The sequence below is a fragment of the Electrophorus electricus genome, chromosome 11, assembly GCF_041902795.1.
Source record: "Electrophorus electricus isolate QZ-2024a chromosome 11, ASM4190279v1, whole genome shotgun sequence".
In the NCBI taxonomy this organism is placed as follows: domain Eukaryota; kingdom Metazoa; phylum Chordata; class Actinopteri; order Gymnotiformes; family Gymnotidae; genus Electrophorus; species Electrophorus electricus.
The window spans coordinates 4,566,281-4,594,067 of record NC_137507.1 but is presented as its reverse complement, the minus strand read 5'-3'; the positions used below and the strand labels follow the sequence as shown (position 1 = coordinate 4,594,067).

The window sequence follows — 27,787 nt, the reverse complement described above, 5'->3', positions numbered from 1 at the left end:
TTTCAAGGTAATTATACAATCAAAATACTGTTCCACTGGCACAAACTACCAATCTGAGGAAAAGATGTAACTGAGTAAATGCAGAAATGACTGGATTGTCATACACTGTGCAGGTTATATATCTGTTATGGGAAGTTGCACTTCTTACTGTGGGTAATTCAATGAGACATGCATTGTGAATATGAGTACTAAGGTACATTTATGAGTTGATCACTGCATTTTTTTTTTTTTTTCCCCTGGTGATGAAACTTAATATAGGTGATTAGTTCTATATATATATATATATAGGTGTTCCAAAATGAGACTTGACAAGGAATTCTAACAAAAGAAGCCATAAAAGTGCTTTTAAGTTATACAAAACCTGAGAACTCCCTTGTACTTGCATATTTCTCTATAAAAAAATATGGTTTGTTGTACAGAACGATGCAAATGAAGCCGAATTCCATAACCTTATAAATGCATACGAAAAGGCACGAATGATGGCATAGTTGAAGCAGGAAATAGGGTCCTGCCTAAATTGTCCAAAAAAAAAAGTTACATGAGATGACCCATGCAATCTGTACTTAGGTTTTTGCAGATTATAGGCTATATGCAATTAAAAGTAACAACCTTTTTATGTACCACACAAAATATTTTATAGCTTATTTTGAAGTTTGTACTATATGGCAGTTATTCCACACACCCAGAAAACGAGTAACCCACACATTCATCCCACCAACTCGAGGGGTATTTTAATATAAAGTGCCGTTGTCTTCATCCAGCAGAGGGCGCTGCTGTGTCAATCACTGGAACTAGGTTTCTGTAGAGGTTTATGAATAAAATGCAACGCAAATTGCGGCAATGTTCTTTTCTAACAGGTATAGTAGTTTTATTGTCCATAGTGTTGAAAATGAGCGGAACAAATGATAACTTGTATGTATATTATTTCCTCTAATTAAATCAACATCTGTAATGCATGCTTAACAGTAATGTGCAGTTTTCTGCATGATAGTTTGTATTGTGGGAGATTCATTTTGATATTGTGATGTGCCTTGGGGATTTTGTGTAAATGACAGGAATGTGTGTAACATCACAGCAAGGAGAAAATTATCTGCTGCCTTGAATACTGCCACTGAAGCAAAGTAATCATCAAGAAACCACGAAAGGAATGCGGGTAGGCATATTTTGTAAGAGCATTTTGCTGCTCATATTCAAGTCCTCTGGGCTCATTTGAATACTTTGTCAGAGAATGGATTACTAGTCAACTCAACATAAACAACAGACTGGCTAGTGTTTGCATCCAGTCTTCACAAAAGCCATTTATGGATGCCTGCCTCAGCCAGTCTGTTGTGTGGAGACCTAATATGATTTTGTCATGGGCAATAAATCTGCTTTGTCTTTGTCATATTTGATTAATCTGGAGTGCAACCACAGGTTTCAGATTCATTGATTCAAACAATCCTATCTCTCTCTCTCGCACACACACTAATATATATATATATATATATATATACACACACACACACACACACAATCGTCCACCTTGTCTTTAATAATGCGGGAGCATATCCTATGTCTAGGGTGTAGCCTAAGTGTCCTCCTTTGCATAAAAGCATTTCCATCAGTGTTAAGTATCAAATGCTGTCACAGACAAACATTTCCTGTCATGCAAGCTAAAGAACACCCTGTACATTATACCAGAGCATTAACGTGCCTTTTCCAGTCCCTGTATCTCTAGGTCAGTCTGGGTGTATCTATGCATGTGCCTGCCTTTGTAAGCATTACATGGTGGTGTCACATGGCGGTGAAAGGTTCCCATCCCCTGAGGATTTGAGAAAATCCGGTGAGAGGAGATGATTGACAACCATCTGTCCACTTTGACTGCCTTCAGTAGCTTCTTCCTCCATGTCACTGGAACCAGTTGTGCCAGGGGACCTATTTAGCACAGGTTTGGGTGAAGCAGGAGAGAGCGTTGGCTTATCAACATGATTCTTTCTCTTCTGGCTGTTACAGGAGGAAGGACCAGGACTTGGAGAGCCTAAAGCTGCCTCCCCTTTGAAACCTCTCCCTGGGGACTTGAGGGGGTGCAGGAGACGTGGGGTCAGTGTCACTGTGTCGTCGGTCATGATTAGTTGCAGCCTGGGACAGTCTTCTTCTCCAGATTCTGTAAAAGCGTCCTTGAGCCCCGTCTCAGCTGGAATGTTTCCCCTTGGAGAGCTCATGTTTTCGCCACTCATGTCGAAGCTTTTGTTCTCCTCCCCATGGGACAGGGTGCTGCTCTCTGGCTTGCACTGAATGAATTCATAGAGACCTTCCATGATGTTGGCAGGCTGCTTTGCCTTGTCACATCCCCGTATGTCCAGGGAGGTGATCTGGCTGAGGTCTAGAGGAGGTGGGGCACGAGGGTGTCTTGAGTGGGTCCCCGTCACATTAGGAAGCAGAGCAGTTTTCTCCACTTCAATGATGTCTGTGGAGCAGCTCATGAAGCTGTCGACACTCGACAGACTCTTCATATCAGTGATAAGACGGTCCCTCTGCACTGGCTCAGACTGAACCACCTTCATCTCTAGCCTTTCCTCCCGGGCCATCCTTCTGACCTCTTTTGGTGCCAAGGCACCAGATATTCCAGAGGCAGGAGTTGTCATCTGGTTGTACGTCTGTTCCAGGGATTTTACATTCAGCCGCTGAGGACTCGAGGCTGGCTTGATTACTCGCTCTGGAGATCCCAGCTGGACCACTTCCTGATATTTTGAATCACAGGATTTGGTAGCAGAGTCTGTACTCTTTTGATAGGCCCATCTACTTGGGAAAAGGTTGTTATCAGAGCTTTTCTCTTGGCTCTTATCTATCACAATGTCCATGTGCTCCATGTTGCGAGAAAAAGAATCCTTCAGGTTCATTGATACTATACTACCATTCCTCCTGGCCCTCTCAAGTGCTTCTCTGCGTTTGATGGCTTTCTCCTGCCTCTTTTGCTCTTTATAGAACTCAGAGAAGTTATTGACAATGATAGGGATGGGCAAGGCAATCACCAGAACACCGGCAATACAGCAAAGTCCGCCGACTATTTTACCAAGAAGGGTTTGGGGGTAGATGTCACCATAACCCACTGTCGTCATTGTAATTGTGGCCCACCAAAATGATGCTGGAATGCTGGTGAATTTTGTTTCAATTTCATCTTTCTCAGCGAAAAACACCAAACTGGAGAAGATCATGATTCCCATGGCTAAGAAGAGTATGAGCAGGCCCAGTTCATTGTAGCTCCTCCTGAGAGTAAAGCCCAAGGACTGAAGACCTGTGGAGTGTCTGGCCAATTTTAGAATCCTGAGTATTCTCATGATCCGGAATATCTGGACAACCCTTCGTACATTTTGGAACTGGAGCACACTCTTATTGGACTCTGTTAGGAATATAGTGACATAGAAGGGGAGTATGGCCAATAGGTCAATGACATTTAAGGGACCTTTGAAGAACTTCCACTTATTGGGAGAAGACAGAAACCGCAGAAGATACTCCATTGTGAACCAGGCTATACAAACAGCTTCTACATGCGCAAGGTTGGGATTGTCATTTGACTGTCCAAACTCATCGATGACTTGTAAGTCAGGTAAGGTGTTCAGCGATAGGGCAATGGTGGACAGAATGATGAACAGGATGGATATTATGGCCAGAATCTAAAAAAGAAAAAGAAGGACAGAAGTTCAATAATGTTAATAGTATAAAATTAGATTTCTCACACCTGCATTGTTAAACACATAACACAAGGTACAAATGAGATTAAATGCTTAAAAGCTACCATGTGTGTAGGGTAGGTGCATCTAAGTTTTAGACACATTTTATAACAGCATAAGGAATTACAGGCTGTGATTATACATATATATGAATATGCAAACTCACATATACATAAAAAGGTAACCATATAAGCAGGATGATTTGGATACATGTCCTTCATAATTGTGGAAGCAAAATATTTCATATATATTTCAGATGTGTTGGAATATGCAAATGTAAAAAATAAAATAAAATAAATTGACTTTGTACAATTCAAAGCCATCTGAGAGATGATGCCACCAGCATTCCCTTATCTCTATTAGAATTACACTGTGCGTGTCCTTATTGATTATGTACACATCTCATCGGAGAGATATATCTATAGCAATAGGCACTGCCACGCACTTATTGATTAGTCACTTTGTCTATGTCTATGGAATGGATGCCCCTTAAGGTTTTCCAAGTTTGGGTAATCAGAGAAGATATTCCAGATGAAACTGATTTACCATTCTATTTTACCATTACATTTTACACCATTACATCACTGTGTTATTCAATCATTTGCAAAATTATGGTGGAAGGCACTATGCTTTTACTTCCAATATATGCTTCACCTTAAAATGCAAAAGCCACTACTGAACATTCAAAGCTACCAGGGGCCAGACAGCGTTATGCAAAGCATGTCATGCTAGCACAACCCATTAGCTTCCTATTAAGCATGTAAGCCCTATGGCATAAAGTACTGCTTTACTAACCATGGTCTTAGAGCATACACAACACTGAGGTGAGGAATCACTTTAATTTTTGGCCATTAATTAGAGTTGAATCTTAAATTTGGGAATATTTCAAGTTCCATAAAAAGTAAATGTGCTCTGTAAACTCCATCTGTGTGAGGAGTATGAGGTGGATGATTAATCACACTAAAACGGTTTAAATCTAATGGACCCTGGAAAATTATATTTTAAAGGCATTATTAAGCCACATACAATGCAGAAGGGATTTTGAAATCAGCCCAGTGGTCAGTATAGTCACATATTGTAGATCACTGGAGGCCAGTAACTGGAACCGCTATGCTCCTTCCAGTTTTCAGAGATTTTTCCATAAATTTATCGACCACTACATTTATCACTGCTCCTACTACTTTGCATAGGCCTTAATGGTGATAGTGTTATCACCTATCCATCTTACTCTGCATCCCATTCTGAAGAGGAAAAAAACCCCACACTCAGTAATATTATGAGGTATATTTCATCTGTTTAATGGCATGCTACAAAGTTCATGATACTATTAAACCTAATACTAAATCTCTGTGTGCCAGGCACCCAGGTAGCCCCTCATCTGTAGTCATTTTCCATTTTTCTCCGCACAGACGGGGTGAGCTGATGTAGATACATGCATATACTGCATTTTAAAATATGTAGTTTGTCATAGACTATAAAACTGTGTTCTGATTTCTTAATTCTCATGCACACACTACAAACACAGAGAAACAACAGCTGACGAACACAGTCATGATGATCTAGAAACTGGCAGGGACACAGTCGACTTCCTCCCGTCTGAGGGGGGGAAAAAAAATCCTCTCCAAGCATTCAAATGTTATACACAAACCAACACTACCAGTATCTTCAAATATGAAAATTTAGTAAAGCTAAAAATTGATTAAAAAGTAAGATGCTCTTGGCTATGTATGAGTGTGCATTAAAGAAATAATGTTCTAATTACCCTACCTAGGTCATATATTTATGGATTATTATTCAGTCAGTGGAAAAACGGACACCTCGTCATTGTTAGGACACGTGCATGGCTCAGAGGCACTTGTGAATGGAAGAGCACTCATAGCGCGTAAGCCTACATCTCCAATCAGGTTTCAGTTTAATTCTGTAAGGCCTGTAAGATCTCATTAAATGACTTTGTTTCTGATTATTCATACACAAGGTCTTCACTTAGAACCTTATGCTGATTCTTCTTGTGGGGTGGAAAAAATGAGTAACCACTTCTAACCTGTCTGTACACTCACTATAAATAGCAACTAAATCCTATTATAACAATTATCCTGAAACATCCGCCCAGGAAGAACACAATGTGAGCGCAGCTCACATTGTGTTCTTCATAGCTCCCATAGCTCTGAAGCAGAAGGCAAAACAAAAGTCTTCAAAGTTGACTATTATTACACGTTAGTATTATATGAAGACAAGGTCTCTTTATTCAACCTCATTGGTTTTGGAGCAGGCTAATTTCAAGACCCAGCCCAGGGGTCACAAAGCATCAAATCCTGTGCAGCATGAAATCCTTACCAGTTATGGCACCCAGTCAGCTATTTAAGGAAAGCCTCTAAGAAACCCACATATCTCTTGGATAGTCATTGGGAACGGATGTGCAAAGACATGCAAAACAAGGGTCCCTTGACCACACCCTCAAACGATTGTCTGTCATTCACGAATTCTTCATTATTGTCGCCACTGTATTTGTTTATTATAAATATTTATTTATTAGAAATTCAATCACAATTTGGTGAGATATCCTCCAGTTCACCATAATGATCAGTTTCTGACCACAGGCTGGATGTTAGCTGGATATTTTGGGTGTTCTCAAATCAACAAAGCTGCTGTGTCTGATACACTCATACCAGCACATCACCCACTGATATATCCCTTCTCATGTCAATATCACTTGTATGTTGAGAATGGAGTGTTGCTCAAATAAGAGCACTTCAGCAGTGGTGTTGTGGTCAGAAACTGATCAGTGTTCACCAGGGTTGTCTGTCCATGACAGCAGATAGGCTACAGTCTGTAAGTATATAAATATGTAATGTAAAGACAGTCATGCAACTGAGTAGTTCGTGTATATGTTTGTATAATTTACACTAAAAAGCTTTGCTAGTTCCAGGGGTGGGTAGTAGTAGTAGTAGTAGTAATACTTGTAACAGTCCCACAAACATCATTAAAGGATCAACTCCTGCTTACACTCTAGTTGTAATATGGTGGAAGTGATGAATCTGGATCCATTTTTCAATATACCCAAGTTCTATGCATTTTCTAATGGGAGTTCTATCTTTGGCACAATTTTAACATAGACGAATCTATGATCTCCTATCACCAAGTGTGTTTTTCAATCAGTATTGAAAATTCAAAAGTAACATGATCAGTTTATTTACCTTAGTATAGTAAAACTTTGGATTACATTACAGGTAGACGTTTAAATGGGTAATCAATAATCTGTAATACATTTTTAAAGTAACCCTCCCAACATTGGCTAGTTCACAAGTTATATAGTTGCATTACATTTGTTGTTGTTGTTTGGTACTTAACATTTACAGAAGTTACCAAGTTAAAAAGTAATTCAGAATTGGACAATAAAAAGAAATTAAATTGGATCGGGTGAACTGAAATCCAAATTGCATCAAGTATGTTAAAAAGACTTGTGTGACACTGTGATGTAGACCAAGGATAAGAGTTGGTCATCAAATAGATTATGTGATGTAGACAAAAGATAAGCTCTGGTCTTTGAATAGGCTGTGACAGCTATCACATGATGCAGGAACTGTCCCCACAATGTAGGACTATGTAGTCTAATTGAGCAACAATAACAAATTAAGGTCAACTGGTGTTTGCAGAAATGGGGTTAAAATATCTGCCTGTAACCTCCATGGTGACAGACGCTCAGGTCAAAGGGACGGCTTAAGTAGCCTTACTTTTTGGAGAATTATAAAGAACAATTTCTAAAAATTTGCACTAATCCTTATAGTCATAAACAAACAAAATTATATATTAAGAATTCTACATAGCCTAAATTAATGAACTTTTTTGGGGGGGACAGCTTTTGTTCTTTAATCATCTTAAGGTGGATGACATGAAAAGTGGACAAATTCCCACGTTGCTGTGACTGTTGCTGCCAGTTACATGCAAGTAATAAAAAAAAAAAGAAAAGAAAAGAAAAAAAGAAAAAAGAAAGTTACCTTTTTACTCGTATGCATTTGTCATCGACATTTAGTTACAGTTTAATTTTCTTGTGGCTAACTTTATATTCTGTTGGTGACAGCAGGCAGACTGCCCTGTCCTCTGGTCACTTTCTATTTGTAGACCAAAAGTATCCCTACAAGAGAAAAACAATGCCTAACAAACTTTACTTAGGAGTTGTTTATACAAGGTTGTTGACAGCATTTTTATAGGTAACATCTTAGCAACTTCTTAGTAAGTAATTTTTGGTAGACTACTTTCCTTTATATTTTAGTCGTTCTGTCAGTGAAGTAACAATACATTTTCTTGAGTATGGTTTTAGGCTATTCTGCTCACCTCTAGGCAAGGCAGGACAAATCAAAAGTGCTAAAAGTGCTATATTTGTATAGCACTTTTCATACAAAGTGTATAGTGTATACAAAAGTGTATAGCACTTTTCATACAGTGATAATTCAAAGGGCTTCACATCAGATATAGAAGAATAATAAACCTTAGTACATCAAGATCTATCACATTGGGAAGGTCTTTGCCAAAAAATAAAATGTTACAATTTATTAAAACAAAGTTAAAATGGATTAAATTATTTAAAGAAATAAAGATTAAAGACATAAAACCTGAATTAAAATTAATATGATTCATAAAAATACAAAGAATATAAAGTGCATCACATTTAATTAAACATATAAAAAAATAAATTTAAAATTAAAAGAAATAAAAATACATTATAATGCTTAAAAGGCTCAAGTGTTTATCCTGAGCCCAAAGCTTGTCCAAATAAGGAGGCTTTTAGTTTTGGTTTAAAAACATCTAGTGTCAGGGCTCTTCTAATATCTTCGTTCTATTTAAAAACAGCATAATAGCTGAACACTGCCTCTCTGTGCTTAGTTTTTACCTTGGGCAGGACTGACTAGTTCCTAAAGATCTGAGAATTCTGCCCAGCTCATAATGCTGCAGCATATCAGATAGACGCCCTGATCCTACACCATGAATCAATTTATAGACCAGTAATAATACTTTAAAGCCATCTCTGTAGTATATTGGTAGCCAGTGAAAGGTCTTAACAATGGGGGTGATATGTTATTTTCTTTTGCTCCTAGTGAGAACTCTAGAAACTCTTTGTCTTTTTGGGAGTCCCGTTAGGAGACCATTACAGTAAAGCCTTCTAGAGATAAAAGCATGGATGAGTTTCTCAAGATCTGGCTTTGTCAGGAAATCTCTGATCTTGTTGATGTTATTGTTGATGTTCTGATCATTTCATTACTTTATTTAGCAGTCCTTGTGAAAGCCTATTTCTGAGAGGGAGGCTAGAGGTAGAAAGTGAAAAGGATATCGAACTCTCCCTATGGATTTGTACGAGCATCATTACAAGAGCAGTAGTCATGACATGGTGAGGTTTTTGGCACTAGGCCAATGTCATGTGCATTTAAGGAAGCACAGAGGACATACAAAAAGACACAACTCAGTGATTTGCTTTACCTACAGTGAGCGGAACGTGTCCCATTGTGATGATGTTATTAGGGACAGGATAAGAATGTAGCCTCATCTCCCTTGATCGCTCCCATGAAAAGCAGTGGTATTCAATCCTGAGCTTGCCTCTCCTTCTATAATTAATAAAAATCATGTATATAGTGCAGTTACCACTTGGGAACAAAAAGTGCAACAGAATAGTTACACCATCACCAGCAGCTTTATTAGAAACAGCTACCTTGTAACCTTCCTCACTATGTACTTTATTAGGCGCACCTATCTTTAGGTATATTTTATAAGCATACAAATACCCATCAGCTGGCATGCATAATTCATCAGTCACCCTCAATCCCCATTCATCATTGATCAGTTTTTGGCCACATATTGTTTGGTTGGCAGAGCATTCTTAACACTAATTTATCATCAACAGTGTGGTTGTTGGCACAAGGTTGGTACAACTTCATCAGACACACCACTGTTGACACCCCTTCTCCATATAAATACATATGCATCAATGTCACCGGTGCTTCAGTTATGCTATGAGCAACATAATGATGTAATGATGTGTTGGTACCACTTGGGGAGTGCTGAGGATGGGCCCACAATCTAACTACCATAACTGTTCAGTTGATAATACCCACTGTTACAACCCTTCTGAAGACATCTGAAAGTTGTGTTCTTGGTTTTGGTTCACTCTGCTGAGCTCTCAATTGTTTTGTATGATATTTTCCTCCCAGTACACCGCCATTCTGCTGTGGAGTGAGCAAGGACATTCTCTGATCATATTGTTAACAAACTTTTGTTCAAGTTCCATTTTGTGAATTATCAAAGCTTCAAAAATGTTGGTCAACGTCATGTGTCCAACATGCATTTTGGATATGTGCTATGGTACTGTATTTAATGCTTACAAGCCCATTATGTTAAAGCCTCTTGTTTCTACTGAAATATTTTATAGTTGTTCCAGTTCCCAAGAAATCCTATTCTAAGGGCTTAAATTATTTTTGACCATCCTTGGTAATGAAATCATTTGAGAAGACTTTAAGTCACATTTTCTTAAAGTTAATCAGGATCAGTTAGATCCTCTTTAGTTTGCATAGCACCCTGGTAGTGGTGTAGATGATGCTGAACTATTTTTGTTAGATTCATGCATAGAGACCTTGAGGGACCTAAAACAAGAGAATTTTATTTGAAGATTTTTCATCCACATTTAATACACTACAGCCCTCTTTATGGGCTAAAAACCTAAACATAATTTTAGATTATATTAATATGTAATTATCTAGATAATTGACTTTTTGACCATGAGATCACAAAAACTGCATAAATGAAAGCTTTTCAAATCTCTCATACATCTACTGTGTTGTTGCCTTTGTTATTCATCTTGTATAAAGAAGACTGCAGGAATGTCCATGAAAACTACCATACTATAAAACTTGCTGATGCTACCATTTCCTTGTCACTGCTATCTGGTGTTTGTCAAGATCATGGTCCCTTCTTGCAGGAATTTATGGAGTGGTGTGATCTTTCATGTTTAGTAATGAGTCTCTCAAAAACTCAGATGATTTTAGTTGCAACCTCTTACAATAGATGCATACATCAATGTAAAGGCTGTAAAGAGAGTGAGCACATTTAAATGAGTGATCCCTCCAATGTCCTGCACTCAGTATTTGAGATGTTGCCTCATGCTCATCATTATTGTTGCCCTTGGGGTTGGATGGTCTAACGAAGGGTAACTTTTGTGCCTGAATCCATTAGATTGATTAATGTCCATTTAATATTGTACTATGGGTATGTGAGGGTTTTTTTTAGTATTTACGTTATTTTAGAATTTACATTAGAAGTTATGTATTACTTTTCCAGCTTGGCTTATGCCATTTGTTTACTTTCAGCATGTGTCAGTCCTGTCTCTACCCATCCTACCTAGTCCACTTGTCTCTACCCTGGTTAACATGCTCACAGTTTGTGACATCCCCATCAATCTCTTAGTGAAGCTTTGTGTTGAACAGAATTATACTGTTGTGTTCCCTTCTACCATTTGTTTGGCTTTCTGTTCAGTCTCTCCTGTTTGGTTTTGTTTTTGTCCTTTGAGATTTCAAGATTAATGAGGACATTGACTTGAAGGATCTCCTTTATAAGTTGGACCCTGAGGCCATGTACCAGCCACAGTTATTGAGTGTTCAGCTACCTCCAGCTTGTGGAGCGGGATGTGACGGAATGCTACACCTACCCTATGGTGACGGTGAGGCAAACCTTCTCAAACCCCAAGAGGATGAGACGGAGAGGAAGGAACCAGACATCAGGTGGTGGGTTTGGGCTGGCCACCACAAGTGCAAACAGAAATCCAGTGCTTCTCCAAGACCTGGAGGTATTTGTACATGCTATGGATCCGACATCCAAGATTGCCTAGTCCAGTGCTGGTTTTATTTTAGCTGGAAACCTGACCATAGCCAGTTGTTGTCAACCAGGACCTCATAGCATCGGGGCTGAGAGCTGCATACTGGCTCCATTGATGACTCTGGGGAATGACTCTAGGAAAATTCTTCAACAATCTAATTAGCAAGTTTGATCCCAAAGGATTCAGTTACTCCTTTCATTTTACCCCTTGAGTTTTGCCTATTCCCCCTCTCTGAACAATCTTAGACTTGCCTGTAACAGGTAGCGAGGATTTTGTTATTTTAGGTCTGCCTTCCAAGTCCCTTCTCCTCTGTTCCAGCAGAATCCCAGGTCCACGTGAAGTGGGTGTCATCTGTTGACTGTTCATTGTGACTTGCCCTCTTGTTTGTAACCACACCCCCCTTGTTGTACAACACCTGCACCTTGTTGTGCACATCAACTGTGTATGTATTTAAACTCTTGTGTTTGTAGGCCAAGTTTGAGGTGCTCCAGGTTGAGTCTTCCAGACAGCAACGAGCAGGCGTGTGCCAAGAAGAAGCACACTACTCATGTACTAGTTGGTATTCCCCTAGCCACCACTAGTCTAGAGGGCTCCCTGTTTCGGTCACCCAAAGCTGGTGCCTGGATCCCTGGATGTTGCAGAGAGGACCTTGACTATAGCTCGCAGCCACACTGGAAAAGGAGGTCACAGCCCACACCCAGCAAGAAGGGGAACCAACCCTGGAATTTTTTGGGTGAGGGCCTAGTGCTCCCAGGTTGGGCCTTTGGAGAGCAGACTGGCTCCAATGGGACCACTATGTGGGTGGTCTAAGTGGGCCCGGCTGGGTGGCTTGTTGTCTCAACCATCTCTCTTCCCTCTCTTGCAGGTGTGGGTAGCATACATGTGGCTGGTCAACCCAAAGCCCAGGAGGAGGACTGCCTCAAGGGCGGCACCTCCATGAGGGCCTGTCCCTGGGCAGCTTGCAGCATGTGGGCAGAAGGCCGTACCACAGTGTTTGTTTCTGTTAGCACCCACTGTCTCTACAGGCATGCCACATTGCATTTATTGTTTGTCTGTGTTTTGTCTTGTTTAATAAATGTCTGAATACGTCAAGAGACGTCTGTGCATCCTGTTCTGCCCTGCAGCAATTGGGTCATTAAACATAGCTTCCAGGAATACTAATTTAATAGTTCTGCATTTTTCTTTGTTCATTCTTAGCTGCAAGTTACATATAAAGTATTATTGTAGTTATTAACTACATTAAAGTAAATAAATTGCATGTTCTATGCTCTCTTCAATCTTCGGCATTTTTAAACACAAGAACATCGATAGAGTGAATTTGGGAGGACGTGGGTGTACAAAGAACAACAAAAAGGGAAGGAAAAGAGGCTTGCCTGTTTCCTGACCTCTAAGAGATACATTTCCCACATACCATCTCCTGCAGTGTCAGCCAGTGTTCCACCTCAGCGCATGTGTGCAAATAAGAACACAATGACACCTTGTGTTTGGTGAGAAGCAGTCGGGAGACAAGGAAGAGTGGTGGGGGGTGGGGGGAGACCAGGCAAGATTTCAGCAGTCCAAGCCTGAGTTGTGTATGACCTCTGAAGGGATTTATGCCCTTGAAACATCTGGCTCCTGTGCCAGAATGAATTTGTTTTCTTCAATAGGCTCCAATGCCTGCTGTGTTAATTTATGAACTTAATTAAGGTCCTGCAAAGTGAAAAGTGAAAATTATTTATTTAGGTGCGCAGGTGTGGTTTTGTGGAAAGCAAAGTGGCAGAGCATGATAAAGATGTGCCTAGTAGTTAAACCACGATCAGAGATGATGTAGGCGTGAGTGTGGGTCCAGCACCATGGACAGCTCCATGTACCATCTACAGCAGAGACTCAAATCCAAATCTGGTTCCATATTTTATAGTTCCTTGTAGTTGATTACAAGATTAATACAACTGGTTGTCCACTTTCTCATCTCTGAGGACTGTGACTTGAATACCTCTGATACAGACAGATTCCATTACTACTGCCACCAACACCCTCCCCACCACAGTGTCTTTAGTTACTTAGGCCTAAATTTCGTGTTTCTCTTTTTGCCAAGATTAAATGGTTCTTATTTCATCTATTCTCTAAAAAAACATTAGTCTTTTTTCTGCATTATGAAATGCAATGTAAGTAAAATATTTGTGTGTTTTGTGCATATTGTGTACATATTTGTGTGTTTTGATGATTTTATGTTTCTTATTTACCAAGCATGTGACACTGCTCTAAAATCATATTACGGTACCATGTTTCAATATAACAACCAATGTTAAAGTACTCTCTAGAAAACAGTGGGAGCACTAATGCAGTGTAGTCAGTGTTATTACCTCCAGATAAAAGGACACATTAAGAGTAATGATATGTACAGAGAAGCCTGAAATCCAGCAGGTTTCTGGAAGACCGGACACTAACTCAGGGAGAATGAAGGTTAAATTATTTCTGGAAAACACTTTCATCATTTCTGCCTGCAGAGGAAGGGGAAATTGTGCCTGGAAACCCAAGAACATCTTGGTCAATATTGGGGGTATTTATGGAAGGTTGACACAGGATCTGTTTGATTCAGGTTTTTTTGTAAGGAGAGTTTATTTGAACAGACCTGGCAACCGGTCAAGGGACTTCTGCTGAGTAAGTGACATTCTGTCTGTTACACTTTGCTAATTATAGAAAAGAGTTAACCATAGGTGAACACAAACATAGCATTAACCAAGCATATTTCCAATCTGTACCCTGACGAGGTTGCACTGCTATCTTCTGATCTGTTCACAAGGGTGTTTTGCATGTGCGGGGGAGGCAGGAAGCAGAGTGTGTGTGTGTGTGTGGGGGGGGGGGGTTGATTACAGTGATTAGTCAATAAATGTGGTCCTGATGACTCCCTGTGATTTACAGACAAGTCCTCACCCTGCTACTTCCACACGAAACCCCCCCCACCCCACCCCGAGGCACTAGCCTGGGGTAGGCAGTCTGTTCTCCTGTAAACACAGTGTGCAGGGTGCTATTCAGCCTGTCCAATGGCCTTTGTCTATTTTTAAGCACAATCACTGGGATCTGGCCTTGCATTGAAAAGGCCGGGCTGCTGTGGCGTGCATCTCCCCAGGAGCAGAAATCACTTTTGGTATTGCATTGAGGCTGTGTTTAGGGGATAAAGACACCAGGGCTTCGTCCTGTATGCCACCAGCATGGCTCCCAACTGTGGCAGGGGCATCGAGCCTGAGTGGGCAGGGGTAGGTGGAGGTAATAGTATGCACTTTTGGTGTCATGTCATGCTAATAACACACAGCTTTGCTCCAGCATGAGCATCATTAGAGAGCTGGGCGTTCCGGGCCTGATCTGGTCCCAGCCAGATTGTACGAAGGCTGAGCTGTGCTACTGCAGGCCAAGGCCAAAAGCACAACAGAACAGAATGCACAGCTAACAAAAAGGCATTTTTTCTGGGGATTCAACACACAAAACCCTAAAAAACAGTGGAAGCACCAGGCAGAGAAGGGCATGCTCAGGCTTTACGCAACAGGCAGCTTTCTTTGAAGACAATCAATCACATCCAGCCAGCTCTTGTTTTTTTAGATAAAGGCTTACCATCATATATTGAAACTGTCATGCGAGCAAACCATTGCATGGTGCTGTTCCATAGAGGCTGTGTTTGTTCATGACAGTGTATATAACTGCAGTAGACCAATTTGGACACTGCAGGCCTCAGAAAGCAGAAGAAACAGTCATTTCCTTATAAAATATAAATAATGCTATGCATCAAGGTCACGGTTATCAAGCTGATGAAACAAGAACAAGTCTGCACACAGGTTGGAATATATATGCAAACAGTTATAATTCAAATCAATTCATATCTAAACGATGCTGACAAAATATTGATGAGATGTTAAGTCTATGCAGAAAGACTTGGTGTGTCCCTTGCTTTTGTTTGTGCTTCCAGTTCAGGTCCTCTCTGACAGAGCAGCACTGCACAGACTTTGATTGCACCTGTGACTTTGAAGCCTTTTGGCATGACTATTTGTCTTTGGCATTTCCAAATGCCAAAGTTCTCTGTAACACTTTAACTGTAAGTTTTCCATTTTGCCCCAATGAGACGCCCACTGAAAGTTTACTGAGCTCTAAAAAAGGTGTTCCACTGAATGATCTTCCTGGAGATGTTTTATGCAAGCAGCTCAGTCATCTGTAAACTTAAAGACTTAGGCCAGTTCTACAGACCCTGCGCTCTGAACATTTGTTGATTGAACTCAAGTGACTTAGCTCACAAAGTCATAAAATAACCAGTTCATGAGTTCAACCAAGTGGATTCATTTACAGGAAATGCAGGAAAGTACAGAGTATTTGGGAGCTACTAGCCTCAATGTTTTAATGTTTCAGAAGAATATGCTGACTATCTTTGTGTCTGTCCAAAAGATTCCAGGGAACTGCAGTGTACTTTAATGAGAGATATAGAGATATTCTACAATTTTAAATATATACATGTATATGATAGGGGCACTTGGGGCTGTGACCCCTAAGCTGGAAATATTGCAATGACACTTCACCACACCTTCAGGCCTTTGTTAGAAGGCCCAAGTGTGAAGGGGGGGGGGGGGGGGGGGGGAAAGATTACCCACTAGAAGGTTTAGCCAGAGATTTTATATACAACCTGTTCAGGTTTTTTGTAAGAAACTGCTTCCACTGTCCTAGATCATCAGAAGAATTTTGAAGCAAACATTTGGAACATTGAGCACTTCACTGGTGTTTTGAGATATATATATTAGAGAGAGAGAGAGCGAGAGCGAGCGCTCTCTAAATATATGCTATTCATATGAATATGAGCAGGTCACTTACAAGAGGATGGGGATCCTATCTTTACGGAATGGAAGTCATTCCATCCTATCATAAATCTGAATGTTAATCTGAGCAAGAACTTGAAAGATTTGACCTTCGGTTTAGTGATTGTGAAGGACGGACCTTTTGTATTGAGTGTTAAGACATGACAAATGTCTAGATTTTAATATAATATGCTAAAGGAAAGGCAGGTGGGAACAGTGTATAAGATGAATGGATGTAATGGTTTTCAGACATCAAGAGAGTAATTGTACAGATGGGTTTCATGATATGGTCTTGGTAATTTTCATATATTAAATGCCAGGGTACTATGGGCAGGTCATAAGACACAGAGATTTCACTACAGTGTTGTAAAAATGACAAGAAAAGACTAGGAAGGCATATGCCTGTGGTGTATAAAAGTACTGCAAGAATTATTAAATAACAGTCTTTTACCTATAGTTAACATTTCTAGTATGACTTATCCAGATATTATGTGAAAAATATTTTTTTAACAGCACATTTAAACACTGCAACATGTATAAGTAGAACGGCTCTTGATAGCATCCACACAGGTTCCATGCAATAATCATAACCAAAAAGAATTTTGGTCTGATGAAGCACTGCAGCTCTGCAGTTGTCCTTTTCATGTGGGTGACACAGTGAAACAACTGCTGATCAGTCACTCAAATGCAGCCACGAACCCCAGGAAGAGAAAAAATAAATAAATAAATAAAAATAAATTAAAAAAAAAAAACAACATCTCTACAAGAAGCCTATCAGATTTCCCTTAAAACGGGTACTTACTGCTGCATCTTGGCTCCTGGCATTATGACCATTGCCATTAAGCAGCACTCTGCCTCACATGCCAAAGATGGTGCAACTTTGTTTGTTTATTACTCAGACTAAACATCACCCCTTTTGGTCTACTAGTCGAACAAAGAGCTGAGAGGCATTGTGCAAATGACTCTGGAGTGCAGAGAAAAGGCAAAGGATGTGCAGTCACCTGAATTCTCAGTGCAAAAACAGATGAATGCAAACGCAATTGCTGACTGACTTACAAAAAGCATATCTGTGTTAAAGTCCATCAGTAAGTCTTTATGATGTTGTCCAACTAAACTCTTTCATCCTAAGGAGAAAAGTTGTGTTACTGAGGAGAAAGGCTCCTCAACATTTTGTAATTAGATGTAAAACATCATTGCTGGATGAAGAATTGCACATTTTTTTAGCTGGAAAATGGCTTTTCATCCAGGCAGTGGATGAAAAATGCCTCATCAATTCTGAACACTCAGTACAAGTGTTCACTAGCATTACTTATGTATTTCAGCACAGCACTTGCTAGCACTGTCCTATATTACCTACTCGGCTTTCTCCTTGTTGCTAGTCCACTTGATTATTCAGAGCATGAGCAGGCTGGACTCTTGTTTTTGGTGACCCCGGAAGCATAAGGTGGGTGAGGAAAGACGATGGAATGGTATGCAGGAAGAAGCATGCGAGAGTAGTGGATTGATGTTTCATTCTTGTAAATAAGATCTCACTATACCCTCAAGATCATTTGACCCCTGTGGCTCTGAGTCGTGGCCAGGAAAGGAACCAAAACTGGCTTTTTGGAATGAGTAGGTCATGAGTGAGATCCCTGGAAAAAGAGGTGCAAGCTGCTGAATAGATGGATGGGACAACTGTTTGCTTTAAGGACTAAGACGAGACATATTGATGACAGCCATCCCGCAAAACGGATCATGATGACTATTGTTCCAGGCTATTGTGTTTACCAGCTATATATCCACTGTGGTACAGCTGTCTGTGTCTGTATGGCTCACCAATTCTACAGGGTGCACATCAGCTCAAACACATTCCTCCATTTCCAGCAGAATGACAAGAATGTCAAGCAACTGATGCTCAGTATAAAACTGATCTATTATACATGCCTTAGCCACTTATTAAGAACAGTGGCAGTCTTGAGCACTTCATGTGAAGTAATTCAGGAGCTGTGATGTTTGCTTAAAATGGACAAAGAAATCAAATCCTCAATCCTTTAACCTCATCCTTCTCTGTTCACTAGCTAAGGTGAGAACGCTGAAACCCATGTAACTAATGTGATTAACACCCCACTTTAGGCCTTATATATAATCAACATCCATGATCATCCAATGTTGGTGAAAGACAGCAGATGCACAAGAGAAGGTCAAAAAGGCAAAAAATAAATAATTAAATCTGTCTGTGTGTGTGTGTTTGTCTGTCTTTTGGTTCACATCATGATCCTGATTAAATACACTGCTTACTCCCCTAGCATTAATTCAGCCTTTCCTTGTAATTTGATTTATATATTGAATTTAAGGTGCTTGATCTTCTCCAGCCTCTCTTATAAATACTGGTGCCACAGTGATAAATGGATGTCAAGCAAAATGTGAAAAGAATTTTGGCTTTTCAAGAATGTTTGCTCTAAACACAATTTAAACCTCAGCATAATAATCAAAGCCACAAGTATACATCCGATGCTAAATCAGTGTAGAGCCATCCAACATACCATGCCTCACCACAAAGAATACATGCTAGCCCATATAATTCCCTGAGCATTGTGAACAACTTGGCAATTTGATGACTTTGCTTCAGTACACATTACTGAAAATGATGCTAGTGTTCTGACCGGCTCATTATGCTTCATTTATTAGGATTTTATATGCCTGACTTTTCTAAAGTGTAACATATTAGGCAGATGCATCACAGTACATTATTTACTGTGAATGACACCACAATGTTCTGACCATGTTGTGGCACAATATATTTTTTTAATCGCATACTGTTAAAGACCAGTTTGTTACATCTATTGAAGTTGAGACTGGAAAGATCTTTTAAGTCACCTTGCCTGATCATGTGATGAGGGGGATATAGCACTATCCCCTTTTGAGAGTATATACTTCACTAGATCCCTTATTATACATGGGGCAAGGAGAATGTCAAGAAGGAAGAGACAGGCTAAAATAGACTGAAGCACTTGATCAATATATTAGGTATCAAAGGACAAGGTTAGAACCTCACATCTTTATCAGGTTGTTAATATGTCAGTTCTCCTCAGACATCATATCAGACCCCATAGATGATAAATACTAAGTGTTAAAATGGTTAAAGACATGAAAAAAAGTGCATAAGATTTTTAACACTCAGCAATCTGCACTGGCAAATGAACAACTTCAGCCCCACATGAATCCCTTTGCATATGAAGAGAAATGCACGCTGGTTGCAGATGAGAAACTGAAGCACTCTTCCTTAGGGGTGGGAACCCACCTCTGCTAATAGCTCTGCGGCCCATGTGACCAGATGGCACACTGCAGTGCTAAACCAGGCGAGACAGAGCCCTTCATGGCGCTCTGTTTGATTGAGCGCACTAGGGAACAAAGGGGATTAAGTGGCTATCTTTTCACTGGGTACCGCGTGAACAGAGCTCATCTCAGTCAGGTGCAGTCATGGGATAGACCTTTCCTACCACAGGGAAAGACATGGCAAACAAGAGTTTACAGTCAGTCAAAATAATGGAAATGACTGACCTATGAACTTTCACATATCATAACTACATAGCTTTGCTATTTCAAGAATTCCGTAGATATTCATCACTATGAAGTCATTATCCAAGTTATGAAACACAGCCTGTTTCCTCATGCCACTGTGCAAATATAGGTGCACACAAAAAATTAGACCCTCTAGGGATTCTTAGCAAAGATCTGTACCCAGTAGATTTGAATGAATTCACAATAAAGATCTCTAACCGAACATCCCATTTACAATACATCCAGAATGAAAAGCTGATTAGCCCTGGGGAAGAACATGCTAGATATTGTTCTTAGTTCCACATTAAGTCATCTTTAAGGGTCCATGTAAGGTTATCTCTTGTGAGCTATGAACTGCTTGCCTTTACTCTAGAACACAGGTGTTATTACAACACAGCACTGATTCACTGAGACACCCTAGCACCAACATGGCAGCATGTAGTTCAAAGACTGAATTCCCATATTCTGTCAGACCTGAGACAGTGCAGGAGAAGCCTGCACAGAACAGGGGCTGACTCACATATATGACTGACTGCCAGCAAATCACTGGGGTAACAACTCAACCTTCATCCTCTGTGGTGTGAATTAGGACCTTCATCTCTGCCAATAATGCAAAGGTAAAACTGTCACCCTGGATAAACGCAAACCTGCCAACACTATTCGTTCATGCTCATGACAAATCTGCTTAACCACACGGGTGCAGGAGAGCCGTGTGCAGTTTATGGTGTCACACATGAAGTGTAGCGAGCCAACTAATGGAGGAAATGGTGGGGTTTGGATATTGCCATCTGTTCGTTCTTTTATCTCACGCGCTCTCTTTCTGCTACTCTCATGAGGGTTCATGAGGGGGTTTTTTTGGAACAAAATGTGCAGTTTCATATCCTATGACCCTCACTGTGAAGTTTTCTGGTATATCTGGACACTTAAAATCAACAATCAGAAAGAACCAGACTCTGAATAATAGATGAGTTCTACCGCAATGTCAAAAAATGAAAGACACAGTTATCAGCACTCAGCTCATTAACTTTTACCTTTTGGGTTTTTTTTCAAAGAAATTACACTGATTATATTGTGATATTACTACTTTCAATTTACCAATATAATATCACAATACAAGTTCTTCAAAAGAAAAAAAAAAAAAAAGGTAAATGCTAATGAGCCGAGTGCTGATAACCATCCTTCATGTCTTGACATTGAGAAGAACTCATCTATTATTTAAGTCTTGTTATTTATGATTGTTGATTTTAAGAGTTAAGAGATAAGAGTTGTACTACAGTGTCAAGACATAAAGGATGATTATCAGCACTTAACTCATCATTTACCTTTTTTTTGCTTCAAGAAATTATTTTGTGATATTACGCTGACAAATTTAAAGTAATGCCGCTTGATGATGATGATCATCAATTTGTTAATTTGTTTATCATTAGCAACAGTTGAATACAAAAAAACACTTCAGTTTTCTATGAAAATTTCTTAAATCTCTCTTTTATAAAGGTTACAGAAAGGATCTACAACTGTAAAGTGGGGGCCAAGTCGGGGAACAAAGGATAAATGTACAGTAAAGCTGATTACTAATGGCCCATTTGACTTCTTTCCATGACTGTATTCTGGGAAGATGGGTACCTCTGGGATCAGGCTTTGTGCACAGGCCAGGCCTCCACTCTGCCACAGAAACACATCAGGTCTCTGTTACCATCTCTCAGCACATTCGAGCACTGTATTAGTAAACACCATCTTCTCAGGCCCTCTGGTTTGGCCAACTGCTACAGCCACAACAGTGAGATTCACTGCCCTGTTTCTATGACCACACACAGCGTGGGACTGTGTTGGGCCAGGACCACTCTGGGAACCAAGGGCTTACACAGTGTGCACCTCTTCTCGGTGATTTAAAGGAAACATGTAAAAAGAGCCATTTGTGAACTGATCTTTTGTTAATCTTAAATTATGCGAAGATTGTGTGGGTGTGATATTAAATATTCACAAGGTCATTTGGCATAGCACAATACTAAGGATAGATCTCAGATTGTCTATTACCAAAATAAATGCAGTTTGCTACATGAAGCAATAAGACTGTGAGAATCAGTTGTAATAAAAGATGAGACATGTTTGACTCAAAAATGACACCCTCAAAGCTGGACAAATTAGTATGCATGAGTTTAGTAGTCTTGAATAACCAGAAAAATAAAGGAAAGTCAGACTACAACTTATGGTATCCACTTCAGGAAATGTATTGCCAGTCTAAACCACTTTAAATAAAAAAAATTAAATCTGACTTATACTGTGTCTACACTGTAAGTATAAACACACTAAGTGTATCACAATTTATCATAATCACAACCAGAAAATATGTGAAGAATGCTCATAAATCTCAGCACCATCTCTCCAAAGCAACAGTATATGCATCAAACCTCTTGGCATAACAAAAGAATGAGAGTTCATGAATATTCACGTGGTTCTCTGAGAGCTGTGCCAATTCATAAGAATTTGACTGATATGCCAAGACCTTAAATCTCCCATACAAATGCGCAGACATTCTGAGCTGTGTGCAGTCAAAACACGGTACTTGACTTTGTTGTTGAGAGGCCTTATCTGGCAAAACAAAATTCAGAGAAAAGTGCACTGCATTCATGGTGTGATTTCTGAATGTAGTGTACATTTTTAAATCTGCAGATCTTAATATTAAGGACATATTTCCTCTAATCTATAAAATGAAATGGTAAGTAGGTTTATTAAAAATGAATGAAAAATTAAAAATGAATAAAAAGGAATTAGATTTTTTCACCTCGTGTTTTTGGCTAGAAATGACAGCTAACAAAATTCTGACCTTGCATTCCAGCCCTGTGCTCCTTAAAGTGCTTTTGAATCTCAGTGTGTTGTTTCTTGGTCATTTTCTGATTAGTAGCATTATGTTGTTGCACAGCTGTGCTGAAATATCTCTCCCATTATTCATTTGATTCTAGTTTAATTTTGCAAGGTGTGAATTGGAATCAGAGTTCCACTGTAGGATTCCATAAAGGTAAATTTTCTGTTTACTGTGCCATCTCCATACCAGTTTTGGGCTATATGTGTATTTGGACCATATGTTTGCATTATGTGTGTGATCAGGTCATGAATTTGGGACATCCGGAGGTGGATTTAGGCTGTGTGTCTAGGACATATTTAGGCAAGGCGTTGGATCGCATGTTTGGTTATGGGAATGGGTTCAGCTTTCGGACCCTGAGTTTAGGCTTTGTTGGGTCAATATGTGGGCTGGTTTTTGGGCCAGCTGTTTGACATACCTTGGCAGCCACAGAGGAGCTGGGCTTCTCCAGCAGGTCCCACAGTTTCTTCCTCTTGTCCGGACAGCAGCCTGTGTCCACCTCCTCACCCTCCTTCTCCTTCAGGGTCTCAGCCTCTCTCCGCAACTCCTCATTCATCTGCTCCTTCTTCTGGTGGTAGCGTGCCTGGCAACATGACTCCAGGTAGATCTCGTTGATGCCCCAGTAGTCAAGCTCCTGGCCAAAGGAGAGTGCACACATCTCCTCCATCATGTGTAGTTTGCCTGTCCGGTAAAAGTTCAGGATGGAGGAGAATGCACCAGGGTGTCTGTCGAAGAAGTACTCATTCTCGTTGAGGCTGTAGTCGTCACAAATCTCCGTCAAGGTGTCGTGGGTGTTGCAGTCACGGAGCTTGCCGAGACGTGTGCGGGGAAGACGGTCCAGGGTCCGCCAGAGGACCTCATGGATCAGCCCACCCACGTTGATCCGGACTCGCCTGGATCGAGCCTTGATCCGGATGATGTCGATGGGTTCAGGTGGAAGGGAGCCCTGGGGTTGGGCCACTTTCTGAGCCCCAAAGGTCAGTCTCTCAGCCATGATGGCCACTCAGTTGAGAGTTCCTCTAGTCAAAATGTCAACAAGTAGGACCCCTAATGACAGAAAGGTCCAACAGTAAGACTAAATGCTGTGAGTCCAGTTCAGTCCAGCCCCTCCATACCTGCAACAAGTTGAGAACAAATAGGAATTATAGAAAATCATCTATTCAAATCTCTGTGTAATAAATACACACAAGTTGCTTTGTAAATTCAGAGACGACTTTTTTCTTGACTAGCTCAGCAGATACCTGTGCCACCAGGTAAGTCTTAACAAGGTTAGCAACAGGTTAAAGATTACGCAAGCCTTCTATGTAATTCTAAATGCCTCCCCCCCCCCCAAAAAAAAGTGGAACCGAACGAATTTATTAACATTTACACTCTGGAGTAACGTGCTGTTAAAAAAGATTCCAGCACGCAGTTTCTAACATGTTAAGTCCACCTGGCTATAGGCTGCTTTCGCCAAGAAAACTATAATGCGATTGAGTAAAGAATGCCTTGATCACAAATCCTTGCAGGACTATATAAAGGGTTCTATTTCCTGCTCCTTAAAAGACTTCGTAACAGTCTGGCTATTTAAAACTTCCAACCAGAGAGGAAACTATTTAGGCCAACATTTACTAATGGAGCGGTACTGCGTCGGATTGGGAATAACTACACAAGGCTGTCACCCCTTTGTATCGCGTGCAGTTTGCGCAGGGTTAATACCTGCCACATCCAATACATCAGTAGCTTTTCTTTATCCTCCCACAAGCTTAGGCTGGAATGCCCTTTTATTTTATTAAGCTGTTCTAGTGATAGATGCAGTGATAGATATGAGGCAAAAATCTCCCGATGCTAAAGACTAAATCCTCTGGCAGCCTATGACACCCCCGCGAAAAAAAAACACGCAAATAACCAAAGTTGTTCTTAAGCATACCATAACGCAATCTTTAAAACTGAATCATGTAGCAGGCTATACAATCCATCCTAAGCAATGTAATGCCTTGAGTGTAACACAGAAGAGGAAATAACTTTTCGGTCTTGGTAGACAATGTAAAGTTTTTAGCAGAAAAGATCAAACTATTTCTCCAACCAGCACAGCCCTATGCTTCACGTAACAAACCCCTCCACTGCCGCGTCAAGTTTACAACCGGTCTAAAATTCCAAAACAAGAACAACTCACTCCTATATCAAGCAAACTTTGAGCTAAGGAGATAAATCCAAGGAGATTTAGAGCTATTAAACAGATAAAATTCAGGAAGACATCAGTTCCAAAGACAAAAAAAAATTTACTGACTACAACAAAATGTCACGTTACTCAGTTGACCACTTTTTTTCCATACCTGTTCACAGGGATAAAGAAAAATTACCAGCGTAATTCTACATCCATTGGACTAGTAGAAGAAGGTGCCACCCTTTTGAAAAGCATCGTCGTTCTTCATTTCCGAAAAGGCACAATCCCACTGTTAAACACGTGTGCATAATGCAAAGAAACTAAATTCAGTCGATTGGTATAGCCATTGTGATTTTATACAGGCAAACGTGAAAGAAATGCCAAATATAGCGCACCGTGAGCTTATCTGCAGAACCACACAGACAACATCGACCAAGCAGAAATGTTAGCGCCGCTAGCTGCATCACCAAGCGAAGTCGAAGCCTAATTGGATTGGGCTGTACATCACTAAGGAAAGCATTAGCATCAGATCAACTAGAGAGCGCTTGTTTGCGTCCCATACAGGAATCAGTGTGAATGATATTGGTATCTGTCGAAGTTTGCATCTCTAAAGCAGTGGTCACCACCCCATCTCCTGGAGATTCCATCAGGTTTCATCTCAGGCAACAATGATTCAAATCTAATTCAGTTCATCAGCCTTTTGAAGATAACCACTATATGGAGCAGGTGCGGTGAATTAGGGTTCGAACAAAACTCTGCAGGGTAGTAGATCGATATGCATCTGCGGCACACGGACTTTTGCCATGACGCCCCTTTGCCGTAATCCCATTATAATGCATCGTCCATTACGCTCTAATCACTGCGTTCCTATATTCCCCTATCCCCAGCTTTTGTACACAAATAGCTTTTAGATAAAGGTGAGGCGCCTACAAATGAGGATATTCAAGGCACAGGCGCGTTTTTACTGATTTTTCTGTCTCTTCAAGTGTCATGCTTATTAAAATATTATCAGAATGTGTGTATGTATGCGTATGTAATGTCTGACTTGACAATCACGAGAGAATTAACTACGCTTGCTATGTATTGAAACATCTTGAATATTCTAACTTCAGTTACAGTTTAAAGTTTCTCGTAAGCCTTTGAGAAATTGATATTGATAAATTTAACTGCGCTTGTCATTTTACACTATTTGACCATAACCATGATAAGGCTGACTTTGATAATAGCCAGGATTCAAAGTTTATAAAATGCGTTATTTACACTAAGGCATATTGAATTAAAGATACATTGAAAATTCGTGTGTATATATGTTTTAAGTTGGTTAGTGTTTAATATATTTCAGTTAGTGATCACTTCAGTTTACCAAACTTTTAATAATAGTTAAAACGTGAATATAGCGTCTATCGTTCAATACCGGAGTCAAAACATGTTAGACTAATTGTTTACATTAGGTGTAGTACAATATCATGTAGCGATAACTCCAATTGTTCAGAAACACAGTAATGTTATTATTGTTACAAAGTTGAAAAAAAAAGTATTATTTAAAAGTGCTTGAAAGAAAGTAGTACCCTTCAGCACCGAGAAAGTGACGCGCCAGGGTATAACCGATACACCTCACCGGGAAAGGGCGGTTCATGGCAATGAGAGAGAAACTGGACTAAGAACATTTTATGAGAAAGGGGCGGGCTATATCAAAGTAAAATGAAGACTTACGGCAAAGGGCGTTTCATGAGAAAGTCCGCGAACCGCACCGTGACCATACTGGAGGTAGATCTTCAGTAACAGGACCGAGGACAACTATTCTAGTGAGTGAATGTGAATTGTTATGAATGGCGACCACCCTAAGCTTGCTCAGAGCAAACCTGAGAATATTTTTCATTTAAGACACTATGCATGTGCACCACAGACACAGTGGTTATATATTAAATTTTGAGTCCATAATTAAGGTATTTTAGAGGATTTTCAAGTTTTAACTGAACTAATACTAGCACCCTATTCTCCAGAATTCTCTCACAGATTCCCCTCTAGCATCAAGGTTCCCATGGTACTGAGCATGGTCCCCAACCTCTAGTTAATCATCTTCTACTCCTGCCTTGGTTGTCTATTCCTTATTTTGGTATACTGTATCTCTCAATAAGGTCGAAAGTGTTGAATTTGTCCTGCTTTGGTCTTCCTCCACTTTGATTTGTGCCTGTTGTATTTAACTGACACTTTTATCCAAAGCAACTGACAATTATGACTAAATACAAGTTGAGCAACTTGGCAGTGGGCTTGAACCAGTAACCCTCCAATTACAAGTCAAGTACCTTAACCACTGAGCTACCACTGCCCACTGTTGCCTTACCTTCATTCTGTAACACAAGAATGGACCCACAAAAAGGATGCAGTCAGTTGAGGTGAGCTAACTAATCAATGAGACTTCCTCCTGATTTGGCATTTGTTCTCAACACTGCACCTCAAGCAATTCGCCAAAGCCTTTCCCCAGCGGTTTGTCTGCACCCACCTGCAGCCACGTCCTGTGACGTCCCAGCAACCATTTTGCCAGCCTTCACTTCTCCAGAGGCTTCCCCTCTGACCCTGCTGCCCACAGTCCTTGATGCCTCTGCCCTGCAGTCCATGGTTTTGGCCTCCCTTGACTGGCCTCTTGTCTCTGGTGAAGAAGACACCACCCTGGCTCCTGTCTCTGGTGTGAAAGACATAACCCTGACTCCTGTCTCTATCATGGAAAATGCCACCCTAGCTCCCAGCTCCATCATGGAAGATGTTGCCCTGCCTCCTGCTGTCTGTCTCCAATGCTGGCACACTCAGCTTGCATGAGGGCACTGCTGCACCCAGATCACATCAGAGCTATGTTACCAC

General features: G+C 40.3%; 1 protein-coding gene and 1 long non-coding RNA gene across 3 annotated transcripts; one reads left to right on the top strand and one right to left on the bottom strand.

Annotated features, from left to right (window-relative positions):
• Nucleotides 1–1,208: 1,208 nt before the first annotated feature.
• On the bottom strand, nt 1,209–25,663 carry kcnb2a (potassium voltage-gated channel subfamily B member 2a). Of its 2 annotated transcripts, XM_027011052.3 has the most exons (3): nt 25,098–25,663; nt 23,201–23,897; nt 1,209–3,653 (listed from the first exon to the last, which is right to left on the bottom strand). In XM_027011052.3, exons 2-3 carry the CDS (start codon nt 23,774–23,776, stop codon nt 1,761–1,763), a joined length of 2,469 nt encoding a protein of 822 aa, XP_026866853.2. In that variant the 5' UTR covers nt 23,777–23,897; nt 25,098–25,663; the 3' UTR covers nt 1,209–1,760. The 2 variants fall into 2 exon arrangements, with proteins under 2 accessions (XP_026866853.2, XP_081579075.1); XM_081722949.1 differs by lacking the exon at nt 25,098–25,663 and having other exon boundaries at nt 23,201–24,421.
• On the top strand, nt 1,774–13,636 carry LOC145659771 (uncharacterized). The gene is made up of 3 exons (XR_014125907.1): nt 1,774–2,079; nt 12,039–12,301; nt 12,434–13,636. It is a non-coding gene; the product is annotated as an uncharacterized LOC145659771 (long non-coding RNA).
• Nucleotides 25,664–27,787: the final 2,124 nt, after the last annotated feature.

Coding starts and splice junctions, on each gene's coding strand:
- kcnb2a (XM_027011052.3), bottom strand. CDS start 23,776: ATGGCTGAGAGACTGACCTTTGGGGCTCAGAAAGTGGCCCAACCCCAG. Junction 3,654..23,200: donor GCTCCTCTGTGGCTGCCAAG/GTATGTCAAACA, acceptor TTTCTTTTTTAG/ATTCTGGCCATAATATCCAT.